At 47.4% G+C, this 13,424-nt stretch overlaps 1 protein-coding gene across 2 annotated transcripts; it reads right to left on the reverse strand.

Moving 5' to 3' along the window:
• Nucleotides 1-2,095: 2,095 nt before the first annotated feature.
• Nucleotides 2,096-12,704, reverse strand: RPS4X (ribosomal protein S4 X-linked). 2 transcript variants are annotated; one of them, XM_067548518.1, is made up of 7 exons: nt 12,637-12,704; nt 11,221-11,298; nt 9,931-10,111; nt 8,893-8,990; nt 5,974-6,145; nt 3,538-3,695; nt 2,096-2,262 (listed from the first exon to the last, which is right to left on the reverse strand). In XM_067548518.1, exons 1-7 carry the CDS (start codon nt 12,637-12,639, stop codon nt 2,161-2,163), a joined length of 792 nt encoding a protein of 263 aa, XP_067404619.1. In that variant the 5' UTR covers nt 12,640-12,704; the 3' UTR covers nt 2,096-2,160. The 2 variants fall into 2 exon arrangements, with proteins under 2 accessions (XP_067404619.1, XP_067404618.1); XM_067548517.1 differs by lacking the exon at nt 3,538-3,695 and having other exon boundaries at nt 12,637-12,685.
• Nucleotides 12,705-13,424: the final 720 nt, after the last annotated feature.

Raw genomic sequence — 13,424 nt, forward strand, 5'->3', positions numbered from 1 at the left:
TTCTGTTACTCAAAGAAAGAAAAAAAGACAGATTCCTTCATGGACTGCACCCTCTCAACTCCCACTGCTTGGCTGCTAAAACGTTACATCCCAGAGACTAGAAAGGGCTTTGCAGGCCCTGGCCCTGGCCCAGCCCAGCTGATAGCAGCAGCAGAAGAGCCTGTGGGTGATTTCTCCCCAGGAGGAAGTGTGGGAAGGCATGGGAGGGCTCTGAGCACTGGAGTGGCTTAGCCTGCACCCTTGCTGCAAAGTGGGCAGGTTACCAGCAGCATTCAGGGTTAGCCTGTACACCCCAGCATGGACCAATTTACCCAGGTGCAAAGCATGGCTCTTGTGTGTGGATGGAAAACAGCTGAGTAAGAGCCCCAGGTAACTCTGCAGTGAAGACAAACCCTCAGTTACACTCTGTGAGTTGTGCTGTGATCCTGAGCCTTCCTCTCACCGCTGAGAGCCCATCTAGACTAGGAGCAAAGGTGATTCCCCGAAGGGAATTGCAGGTCTGTGACTAGCTGACACAGGCGAAAATACAACTTGTGCAGCTCACAGCAGGGTGTTAAAACATATTCCTTACCAAGCTTTTAAAGAACACCTGGGATCCCAATCTAGGGCCTGGCCTGCACTTAAAATGTAGGTTGGCATAGCTGAAAAACTCCACCTGGCTGAGTGCTGCAGCTATGGTGACCTCACTCCTGGGGTAACTGCAGCTAGGGCAACAGAAGGCGGCTTCCATCAACCTAGCTACTGTCCCCCAGGGAGGTGGAATCACTACAGCGATGGGAAACCCTTTCTGTTGCTGCAGTGTGTGTCTACACTGGCACTGTGGCTTCCATAGCATAGACAAGCCCTGGACATGCCCATAGGACCTAGTGCCTTCTAAGTTTAAGGGCAACAGACTAGCATGTTCTAAGACACTGCTCTGTGCAAAGAGAGCGAAGTGGTGTTTAAAACATGTGAATTACCACATCTTGGCTAATCTTAAAGCACCCCTGCGGGGGCAAGCGTAGCTAGACGCTATACGTCAAAAGCTTGTACAATGTTAGGCAGCTACAAGTGAGAAGTGTACAAAAATTCTTTGGTGTATAAAACAAACGTGTGGGGCTCTGCAAGAGTCCCAGAGGACAGGAAGAGAATGAAAAATTCCCAGGTAGGTGGATCTAAGCTGCAGGTAGGAATAGGGTGAGCAGATAAGTGTGAAAAATCAGGACAGGCTGGGGAGGAGAGGGGGCAATAGGCACCTATGTAAGAAAAACCCCAAATATCAGGACTGTCCCTATAAAATTGGGACAGCGGGTCACCCTAGATAAATTATTGTTCCAAGCTGAGTATAAATCTTGAGTGGAGTTAAAACTTCCTTCAAACTGAGGTGTAAATTTACCCTTCACTTAAAGCAATTACCAGAGACATTGAAGGGGCCACATGTAAAAGAAGGCCTACAGAGAAGCTATCCAGAAACAAGCACCTGGTGGACAGAGGTGTTGTGACCAGATGGGAGGTGAGAGAGATCACAGGGAAACTTAACATAAGAAAGATTTGTGTCAATTTCTGGTGCCATGTTTAGCCCTATTTCCATTTGATAGGTTGGGGGAGTAGCACTCCATGATCCTAGCTGGCCCACATTCAGAGAAAACTATCGAGTAGGACACAATGTTACAAATGTACAACCTGAGCTAACAGCAGTTTTGTCAAACCCGCCTCTTCTGCTTAGTCTCTATTCTAACCCATTTTGACAGGATACGCTGACTATCTGCATGATTTAAAGGTGCTGCGATTGTGCAGATATACAAAACAAGATGACCCTGTTTTGGTGGGAAGTAGTGCACAGCCTCAAAGAGGAAAAGCATTAGAGAAGGACTGTGGCTTCGTGAAGAAGCCTTCCTGAAAGTGGCCAGTCTTAGTAAGACCCCAGTAGACAGGAGTCCCCCCCAACTTTAGGTTAGATTTTTTTTTAAAGTAGCCCAGCTGCTTCCTTGTACATGTAATCCAGTATTCTAGAGTGACCAGAGTACCGTCACAGGGTAGCTTGCAATGCACTGCCAGCTTATCCGAGCCAGAGGACTGCCAGCGCTGGCATTCAGATTATGGGGGAAAGGCAGTGTTTTATTTGGTAATCATTTTATTTGACAAAGGAAACAGTGGTCTGTCTGTCCACTTTTTGAGGGTTTAACTGCTGCTCTGTTTGGCTGCCAGTCTCTTGTCTCTCTCTTCAGCAATGGTCAGGCGGATTCCCTTTCCACGGGGCAGGGAGATCCACGGCTTGTTACCCTAAAGCAAGAGGGGAGAATCACAACACGATACAATCAAGAAACCTTCACAGTATCAGTGGCTTCCCCATCTCCCAGCTACCCTCCACCCCACCCGTATGCAGTGCCTAGGAGAACCTCCCTCTTAAGGAGTAAACTCTACTCCCTTGGCAGCACTTCCTTGTGTTAACAAGCCCTAGAAAGTTGATTTAAAGGGCTGCACGGACACTCATTTCAGTTTAGCTTAAGTCTATTAGGAACAGATTTAAGCTAAACTGAAGTAAATGCTTCAAACCAGAATAAGAGCAATCATACAGGGGTTTGCATCAGTTTAACTAAACTGGTTTAAAAACATTGTTTCGACAAGGCTTGAGTCTTTCATAAGAAATCCATCAGGGAGCAAAGCAAAATTAATGCTGAAATGCTCTTAATGCTTGCTGTTTGCTCAGGAGCCTTTAGTGACTTGTGGTTAACAATTGGGCCTTTAGCTGTTATTAGCTACTCCACCACCTACTCACTGTTCCTGGGGTAACTGCACCTCTTTGCAGCCTTATTGAAGGCACCCCACTTTGGTCTCAGGCCAGGAGCCCATGAGAGTAATTAACCATTGAAACAATTTACCAAGAGCTGGGGTAGCTTTTGCCATTACTGGGAGTTTTAAAGCCAATACTGGATATTTTTCTAAAACAGGGAATTATTTCAGGGACGTTCTAGAGGTCTGACTAGAGGATCATAGGATCCCTTCCAGCCTTGGAATTTATGAAATGTGGTAAAAAGCAGGTGGGTTTCCATTAGCATAGCAGAGAGTCTCGTTGCTTTGTAAAATGACATTTGCTAGCTGATCAGAAGCCCCATTTAATCTGCTCTGAGCGAAGTTCAACTGGTGAAGTGCCACAGCAACAAGGGAAAGTGGTCTCCATGAGTGGACACGCTCAGCTTGTGCTTCACAGCCAGCACCGAGGTCACCCCTTTTCAATTTACCCCCATGCAGCGGTTTCTGTACATTTGCAAAGCCATTTGGCTTTTTTGGTCAAAAATGTTTATATTCCAACTAAAATGTGGGTCTGGGGGCAGCCACATGTGAACAAGCCATAGCCTGTAGGAGGTTGGGATCACATGGGGTGCACCCAGATGGCAGAAAGAGCTCAGAATTAGCTTGGGAGCACGTCTCTCTTGCAGAATCAGTGCCTTTTTTGCCCCTTCCCTCTACAGGAGAAATGTATCGAGCAGGCAGCTTGTTGACACAGCAACCCCACAGGCAGGAGAAGCAATACAGGTTCTAGTAGCTCACACTTACTTTGCCAATAACAAAAATGTTAGAGAGCCTGGTGGCAAAGCTGTTGCCATTGGCATCCTTCACGTGAACAACATCGAATGAGCCTGGGTGTCTCTCCCGATTAGTGATCACACCGATACGGCCCAAGTTAGCACCACCAGTCACCATACACAGGTTACCTAAGGGGAAGGAAAGCCATTAATGACAGTCTGCATGAATCTGTATCAACCACAATCCCCTTATGAGGACGTGCATATATCCCTTGTACCACATGTGGACCGCTGCTAGAGACAGCAACAACTGTATGGTCTGAGGCTGGTGCAATAAGGTAATGGCTCTGGCACAGCTTAACATTCCCACCCCCAAGCAAGGTCATGCAGAAACCCTACCAGTCAGACCAACCCACTACAAAGCCAAAAGCCATGGACAAGGAATGCTGTCTGATTAGTTGTGCTGGCACCAAAAGACGACCTACCACCATCAGGCTGACCATCCAACAAGTGAGACCACCTCAGACCATGTAATTCCATTCACAGAGGCACTAACAGCACCTGTTTAAGCTCACATCAAATGTAAACAGTTGCAGTGATGGACTGGTGTTCACTGCTTTATCCCACTGTCAGTCACATTTCATCGACTGTTTTATTCCTACTGTTCGTAGCATCATTTCTCCTACCCCAAACATTGTACTATAAAAAGGGCCCCTCAGTGCACCATCACAATTTAGAGACCATCAGGCCAACGTAAGTAATGTTTTTTCAAAGTGAGAAACATGGGAGGCAAGGGTGTATTATTTTGAGACCAGCTTTCACTGTGTTGACCTAGGTTTCTCCCCAACCCCATTACCACGGTACCACTTGAAGTGATGATCCAAGTGAAAAAGAAAATCAGCTAAAGAAATCAGAGTGCTAATTAAACTCCTGCATTGATCAATACTGAAGGCAAGAAGTAGCACATCAAATATGTGCCCCACATTTAGAAGAGCGTACGTATAACTGCACAGCGACCTTGCATGCGTTACTGCCTTAGCATGGCACAAGATATTACACGAACGGGGCTACTGTCAGCCCCCCCACAGACACAAATACATCACAGGGGAGAGGGATTATCTCAACACCAGGGATGCAGTAGGGACCAGACACCCCGTTCATATAGCCCCCCTTCCAGTTTGAGCAAGGGAAGAGAAAGAGACATTGTGCTGCTTCTGTTTTGGGGAGGGAAAACTATGCATTTTTCTGGTTGTAATTCAAGTGCAGGCACTGGGGCTCTGCCACTTACCCCTCTGAAGCCCCTGTACTCTCAGGCTGACCAAAGCCAGGTCAGTCAAGGCCTGGAAGAGTCCCCACTCCTCCCCCCAGCCACACATTGAAGGCACCTCCTCTGCTACGACAACTAGAGCACCACCTTCTCTCCTTGCGGGACTAGCAAAGGCCTGTTCCCCCTCCATTGTTACAGAGCAGCCTTGGAGACAAACCCTTACGCTGCCAATGGAGAAGACCCTAGTGACAAACAGAGCCACCACTAAAGTACAAAATTAAGTCGACCTAACTGACATCAGCATACAGCCGTTGCAGTAATTGCATCACTTATGCGTGTCTTCACTCTGTTCCTTGTGTTGGCGGCACGCATCACCAGGAACACTTGTATCGATTGTTCTTTCAGTGCAGGGCATTATGGAACGGCTCCTGAAAGCCAGTAACAGTCAACAAAAGCAAAAGAGTGTCTACACTGATACTGCATCAGCCTTTCCTCTATGCCGCTCATGGAGATGGAGTTATTAAGTCGGCATAGCAGAGCAGTTATGGCGGCGGGAGCAAAATTTAAGTGTAGACACTTCCACAGTTTGTCAACATAAGCTGCCTTGCTTTGACCTAACTCTGTAGTGTAGATCAGGCCTAAGATCAAGACAAAGTCTTTGGCAAGCTACATTTCAGAGAGGTGCCTCCATGTGAAACAGCACTAGACTCCATAAATAACATATACTGGGGAGCTTAAATCTTGAGTGCAACAAAGAAGAAGCAGTGACATTTCTATCTTTCCTAGCTCATCACAAGCCTGGAATCAAATGCTCCCCTTACAACAGTCAACTCCCTTGGGTTAACTGTTGCCTACTCTGTTCCCACATGGCAAAGGGATATATCCTGCATGTTAGATCTGCATCAGTTTTCACTCAGTAAATGCCCTATCAGTTGTAGTGCACGGGATCTAAACCCATGTAGTCAGTGTTGCCGTTGCACTTGGACACAGCCCTGTGAAACTGCTCTGGCATCTCCAAGCCCCTCTGTGCCCATCTAGTGAAATCAGATCCTGTAGATGAGGTAGTTCAGCTAAATGCCTTCTTCCCTTTGAAGGGGGATGCTAGCCTCATTTATCTGAACTCCTGGTCTCCAGATCTAACTCTCTTATTCTGGAGACAGCCAAGTGCATTGAAATGTGAGAGGAGATGGAGACACATACCTGTGTCAAACTTGATGAAGTCTGTGATCTTGCCAGTCTCCAGGTCAATCTGGATAGTGTCATTCACCTTGATGAGGGGATCAGGGTAGCGGATGGTGCGGGCATCATGGGTTACCAGATGAGGAATCCCTTTGGTGCCCACAAAGATCTTCCTCACCTTGCACAGCTTGTACTGTCAACACAAGCCAATGGCAATCAGTGCAAGCAGACTAGACTGACAGCTTATATGGCACAGGACAGGACGTGGTTACAACATAGGAAGGTAACACCTCCATCCAGCAGCATCAGCACCGCTGGATAAGCCATGTGCAGAGGACAGAGGCCAAGCTCCACTCCAGAGCAAAGTATCCCAAGAGGCTTTCAAAATACTCATTTACTCCCGAGTAAAGTTAAAGGGAGCAATTCTCCCTCCTCTCCAGCACTTCCACCATGACTGTCTTACCGCTGGCCCCGAGCAGGTTAGGCGAGAACTGCTGTTTCTGCCAGACGTGTTCACTGGCCTCCCAGCTCAGTAACAAGAGACATGACTTGAGGCCAAGTCCATTTTTAACACAAATTACACAGCACGTGAGGTTTTCAAATCTGAGTTCTGTGTTCCCCTACACAAGCTGAAAGTTTCCATTTGTAAGAGGTTGTGAATTTGGCAGGCAAGTAGAGGAGAAATTGATTTCCAGATTTTGCTTCCAGTGATGGCCCTCAGACTGTGGCCCATGACCTACAGCGGTTGCTAGAACCTTTTCATGTGGTCTACAAAGCTATTGCAGTCAGTCTTCAAGCTGTATCAGAGGCTTGTAACCCACACTAAGGACTCCGGGCTTCTACAGACTAACTTCTGAACCTACATGTCTTTGGTGTAAATTTAACCATGATCAAATTTGAGAGTCAGACCAGAGCCGAGAGGACAGCAAATACAGGAGAGAATTAGACAGCAGAGTAGTCTGGAGACGTTAGAGTATACCCATTGCTTGTAGCCTGATCAGACTCAATCCAACTGCAGCAAACCAAGTTTATATTCACCTCCTCTTAATGCTACTCTAATTTTACATTCTTAGATAACCCAAGTGCTCCAAAAGATCCAGATTAGGAGGGGAGGTGTCCATAAGCAGATTTCATCATGATTTTACTTAGAAGTATAACTAAATCTGTGAAAATCTGTCCATTGCCACTTTTAGATCAAAATTGCTTAGTTTACAAGTAAAATTGTTATCCTCTAACTAGCAGCCCTAAAATTTCCCCCTGGGATCTGGGAGTCAAGTTGAGGCCTTTCCTGCTCATGCACCATCATTAGGAGACACTGTAGACCAAATATGCCATCAGGGACACCTGTGCAACACTAAATGGCAATGAATGGGAATGGACAAGTGTCACCAATGGAGTGATTTAGCCTACAATATCTACTAGTGAGATGACATGTGTGCCAGAACTAACCCAGCAAGACCATAGGGCTTGCAGTTATGAGTAAAATGTTTGTCTTTTTCTCTAAACTAAGAACATCTAAGCAGTGTCATGGCCACACAGAGAGGACCACATGTATTTTCACAGAACAGCCACAGAACGGAAGTAAATTCTCTAATGTAAGAGTTTGAGAACCACTATTTTAGTGTGTCTCTAAGCTGGCACAGATGTTTTGGCTTCACATTTGAATTGGAGAAGCTTTGCTGAGATGCGTCCAGTTAACACCCACTCGGTTTTACAGCTCACACTGCCATTCCTCAGCTCCACGCCGACCATCAAGAGCAGATTTTGCATACAACACAAATAAGGCCGCCAGTTCTCAGACATCCTTGCGGCTTCCAATTTAAAAAGAGAGATGAAGCCACATAGCACTAGAGAGTCTGAGATTACTCCAGCAACCAGGACCCCAGAAACAACCCAATGGCCATTTCGTCTACAGATACCAACTTCCCCAAATACAGGACACTTAATTCACACACCACCAGATACAGAATATTGGTGCAGGCCTCTGAGCAATTCATTCCAGGTTTTACTGCTGCAAAATGGGCTTGAGTCTTAGAACTTGATCAGACAGTGTAAAATGGTTCATTTAAAAGCAAAAGGATCTTACAGGCAGGTTTGATATTTACTGCACCCTGAAAATTCTGCCTTGGGTTTTTGGGTTCTCCCTAAAATAAGGCTGTCTGTACTAGAACTGCACTGAATTTAAACTAAACTGATTAAGTAACAGTAACCTATATACGGGGGTTGCGCCAGGTTAACCAGAGCTCTTTAAAAGCAGTTTGTTAAACTACTGCAAGTTTCTAGCATAGACAAGGCGTAAGGTATCATTTTAGAGCCTGCTGAAAAGAAGGGACTAGTCTGACCACACATGCAGGGAGAGGAGCACGCTGCACAACCATCTGGGAGACAGCCAGACTGAACATTTGCCCACAGGTGATCCCATGTGACAGGTCTTCAGTGAAGCAGCAGACAGTTAATGCCATCTCAAGTGGTTCATTTTAGCATCAAGTAGTACAGCTAATCTGGTAGCCAACTGTATTTTGACCCTTTTCACTCTGTGGTGCTTGAATAAGCACTTTATAAACACCCCCAGGAAGAGCTGCACATCCATACCATCCAAGAGGCTCCAGGGAAGGCTTACAGCAAGGATAATAAAAAGTTTTAAACAGAGATCACTTTGGACCTCCACATACTGGACAGCAGCTGCACCCTTCTGTGTATGGAGACTACATAAGCCCTCCCCACTTCCCCTTTAACCCCACAGAGACTGCACCTGGTATGTTGAATGGCACAGATTAGCTCTCCGGGCAGTAGGACAGACATCCATGTTCAGAGTGAGGCCAAATTTTAGATTCAAGCACATTACAGTTTTGATACCCGTGGCAAAATCCAGCCTGCTGGCTACACCAAGTTCAAAAGCAAACAAAAGACTCCTGATCACTGCCAGAGATAGGGGCTCACCTTGGCTTCTTCTGCTGTGATGCGGTGAACGGCAAAACGACCCTTGGTGTCGTATACCAGGCGGAAGTGCTCACCTGTCTTCTCAATGCTGATAACATCTGGTTTCAAACAAAAATTAGAGGCATTATTAGAGGTGGCTTGAAAGCTACCCCACTCAGTAGCATTCACACTAGATGGCCCACCATTAGCGTGCAGTTCTCGTTTATACAGCACCGTGAAGTACTCAAAAATGCTGTACAGTGGGTCAGCCATGTCTGCCAAAATCCCCCACTTCTAATTCTAGCTGCTTGCCACTTAGGCCAGTAACTATTGAGAACGAGTCACGGAACAGTGGGCTATACAAAACTCAGGTCAGATAGGCTGGAAAATAGTTCCAGGTGCAAAGGACCACTTAGGGATTACAAATACTTGTTACTAATACTGGCAGCAGTACGCAGCTTAAAACGAAATCAGAACAACTACTGGCAGAGTCCAAGGCTTAAGCAAGGCTAACAACATGGTTTGGAAGTAATTTTCCCAGTACAACTGCAAGTCTCACAAAATATTGGACTTTCCTGGGTGTAATAAAAAGAATCATTCCTCATATAGTTGGTTTATTTTCTGTTTGAACAAACTGCCAAGTAGCAACAGCAAGTGTGCCAGTGATAACAGCTCTTCGCCCAAATCACTATCACCCCAGCATGCTCGGAAACCAATAGTTTTATGCAGTTTGGTCGAATGGGGACACAAGCCCCCAGTTCTGAAGACTCAGGTAGCTGCTCTCTTCGGTTTAATCTCTCTGTTGAGGGACACAGAAACTACCTTCAAACTCAGAATCAGGAACAAGAGTGTCAATAACAAACCAATTGCTGCAGCCTTTGGTTACAGACACACTTAAAACGTTAACCAACACAACCCACATTGCATAGCAGCAGCCACCCCATCCACCCAGGTGGGATAACCTCCAAGATCAAACACTTGCTTTCAGGGCATGGCGATGAAAGGCTCATTTTCTGGCTGTGCAGCATCTTACTATGCTGAGCATTTGCCTTCACTCACCCATGAAGCCAGCAGGATAGGTGATGTCAGTGCGAACTTTGCCATCAATCTTGATGAACCTTTGCATGCAGATCTTCTTGACCTCATCTCCTGTCAGGGCGTACTTGAGTCTGTTCCTAAGGAAGATGATGAGTGGAAGGCATTCCCTCAATTTGTGGGGACCCGTTGATGGACGGGGAGCCTACAAACAGAAGAAAAATTAAGTTTCTGCCAGATGTTCAATCAGGTCAGGAAATAGCAAAACCCATCTTCCCAAACAAAAAAATTGCAAATGCTCAATAAACAGTAGGTTAGACTTATCTCTTCACAATCTCAAAAAGTTTGGGTAACACTGGCTCACAGACAGCCTTGCTCCTTATATGTCAGAGACAGTTACAGTGGGGGACACAAATTAACAGTCCCGGAGTCTAAACATTTGGTGACTCGAGGCATGGAGTTCTCAATAGCGGACTCTGCTCCAATATCAACTCGCTAACCTCTAGGGCATAAAGCATGACCCATCTATTTTCTCAACTGTTGGCTGAGGGGGAGTAGAAATGAGTAGAAAGCTTAAAAAGACATTTTGGAATTGAATTTGCTACTGGTTCGAAATTGTATGTTGCATATTAAATTTTGTAAATGCACCTATAAAACCTAATGAGCATATTTTCTACATCACAAGCTAAGGCCCAAACTTTCAAAGTGAATGCACTCAAGCATGTACTTAAAGTGGGCTAAACATGCAACTTAATCTACACTTTGGGGGGCACACCACATTCTAGCAGGATGTGCTTGTTTCCCCATTGTTCCAAGGACAGCTAAAACATTCTAACATGCACCCCCTATTTGAAAATTGCAATCCAGTAAAGTTATGAAGGACTGAGAGCAATGGTGAATTTATATTTAGATTTTGAGTTTAGCGGATCTAACGTTTGAGTTATTCTGTGACAAGACAACCAAATACCTATACCCAATACCTATACAACCCACTAATGTAAAGTGCCTACCTCTCCTGCAAACTCCACTCTAAATCTCCCTGAACAACCCTTGCCAAGTTAACCAGATGGTTACCAACCAAGAGAATTTTCTCTTACTTGCCACTAATAGACAAAGTATGCCTAACATTTGGGGAAGGCAAAAAGGTGGAAACCTCACAGAAGCACCCAATCATGTACGAAACCAAACACAGGCTGATTTATCAGGGATCACAACTTAATTTATTTTAATTTAAAAAGGAAACGAACATTCCAGCTGTGAAACCAATGTTTTTGTTTTTATTTTAATCTGCAGAATTCAAGAAGTGATACTTACGAACACTCCTGTCAATTTATCCAGCATCCAATGCTTTGGAGCTGCTACACGCTTCAGGTGCTTCTTGGGACCGCGAGCCTTAGGGAGGAAAAAGATGGGTTAAGACACTGCTATGCTGCTCACCAGGTATTTGTTCCTAAGAACTGATGGTCCTGTTAACGCAGAGAAAGGTGAGTTGTGAAATAATGGGGTGGACTGCACCCTTAGCAAGTTCATGAATTACATTAAACTGGGGGGTACTGGAGGCTAGGGATAAAACACAGAGTAACCTAAGACAAATTGGAGGATTGGACCAAAAGAAATCTGATGAGGTTCAATAGGGACCAGTGCAGAGTCCTGCACTTAGGATGGAAGAATGCCATGCACAGCTACAGACTGGGGACCAACTGGGTAGGCAGCAGTTCTGCAGAAAAGAACCTGGGGGTTACAGTGAATATGAGTCAACAGCGTGGCCTTATTGCCTAGAAAGCTAAAGGCATATTGGGCTGCATTAGCAGCAGCATTACCAGCAGATAGAGGGAAGTGATTATTCCCCTCTATTCAGTACTGGTGAGGCCACATCTGGAGTATTGTGTCCAGTTTTGGGGTCCCCACTAACAGGAAGGATGTGGACAAATTGGAGATAGTCCAGTGGAGGGCAACGAAAATGATTAGGGGGCTGGAGCACATGATTTATGAGGAGAGACTGAGGAAACTGGGCTTGTTTAGTCTGCAAAACAGAAAAGTGACGGGGGATTTGAAAGCAGCCTTTAACTACCTGAAAGAGGGTTCCAGGGAGGATGGAGCTAGACTGTTCTCAATGGTTGCAGGTGACAGAACAAGGAGCAACAGTCTCAAGTTGCAGCAGGGAAGGTTTAGATTGGATATTAAGAAAACCTTTTTCGCTAAGAGGGTGGTGGAGCACTGGAATGGGTTACCTAGGGAGGTGGGGGAATCTCCATCCTTAGAGATATTTAAGGCCAGACTTGACAAAACCCTGGCTGGGATGATTTGTCAGGGTCGGCCCTGCTCTAAGCAGGGGATGGGACTAGATGCCGCCTGAGGTCCCCCCACCCCTCATCTCCGATGATTCGTGCCACTTTCTCGCCCCAGGTTACCCTCAGCCTGCACCGCTAACGCTCCCGTGTGACCCCACCCCCCACCCCGCCGCGCCCCCGTGTGCACGGGCGCTTCGCTCGGCCCTTCGCGCCCCGTGCTCGCCGCAGCCAGCCGCTTCCTGGGCCTGCTCCAGCCCAGTCCCCCGGGAGGGGAACTCGGGAGCCGTGGGGTGGCTCGGGGCACAGGCGGGGCCCAGCCCAGCTTTCCCCGGCCCCGTAGAGCGGGGCCCTCTCGCCCCCACCCCGCGGCGGCCGCAAGCCCGCGGCAAGCGGTGGATGGCAGCGGATGGCGGGGCCGCGGCCCGGAGCCTGCACTCACCATGGCTGCGTTCTGCGGAGGAAAGGGCCGCCCGTTTCCGCCTCGCCACGGATATCCGGACAGCTACGGCGGCCCGGTCAGGACAAACTCGGCGAAACGCGCGCTCGGAACAGCGCCCCTCCTGGCGAGGAGGCTACAGCGTAGCCAGGCGGACGCCTCTTGGCTACCACGTAGAGGCCGAGCCAGGCCCGGGGCGGAGGGTGGTAGCACAGCGGGGGGAGGCTCCTTGGGGTGTATCCGGCAGCTGGGGGCTACTGGATAACTCACCCCACCCCTTCCCAGCCCCAGCATCCCCTAGCAGTTATCAACCAGGGTCTCTCCTCTCCCTGGGAAATGCGAGGCAGGAGAGTTTATGTAGGGCCTACAGCTACACTTCATGGGCTGGGCCAGTAACCTGGGCTGACCCTAGCCGCTTAAAGCCCTGTCCCCTCCATGGACAAACACACAAGTCAGGGCACAAAGAGGCAGTGGTGTGGAGAAGGGGCACAGCAGGGGAGCCTTCACACTAGTGGGGTCTGATGGAGGTTTCGGGGAGAAAGGGAAATTTTAATTCATCCATGAAGGCAGGGGCCTGGGGTGGGGCAGGACTCCTGTATTCCATTCCTGGCTTTCCCCTCCTCTGCCTTGGGCAGGTCTCTTTGCCATTCCTGCCTTTCCCCCTCTGCAATAGTTGCCAGCTCCAAGCCCCTCAACAATCTTGAGGTTTGAAAGAATAATATTGGGGGGTTTGTTATTTGCCTTATGACATTGGAACCTGTGGGGATTTCAAGCCTTCCTCTGCAACCCAT

The sequence above is a fragment of the Emydura macquarii genome, unplaced genomic scaffold (genome assembly GCF_026122565.2).
Source record: "Emydura macquarii macquarii isolate MOO-44397 ecotype Brisbane River unplaced genomic scaffold, CSIRO-AGI_Emac_v2 contig_1253, whole genome shotgun sequence".
Lineage (NCBI taxonomy): Eukaryota > Metazoa > Chordata > Testudines > Chelidae > Emydura > Emydura macquarii.

What these genes read in the sequence shown, in the direction of transcription:
- RPS4X (XM_067548518.1), bottom strand. An exon ending in CTATCCTGCTGGCTTCATGG is followed by an intron (nt 8,991 to 9,930) that starts GTGAGTGAAGGC and finishes GTTTGAAACCAG; the next exon opens with ATGTTATCAGCATTGAGAAG. An exon ending in ACATTTTTGTTATTGGCAAA is followed by an intron (nt 2,263 to 3,537) that starts GTAAGTGTGAGC and finishes CTCTTGCTTTAG; the next exon opens with GGTAACAAGCCGTGGATCTC.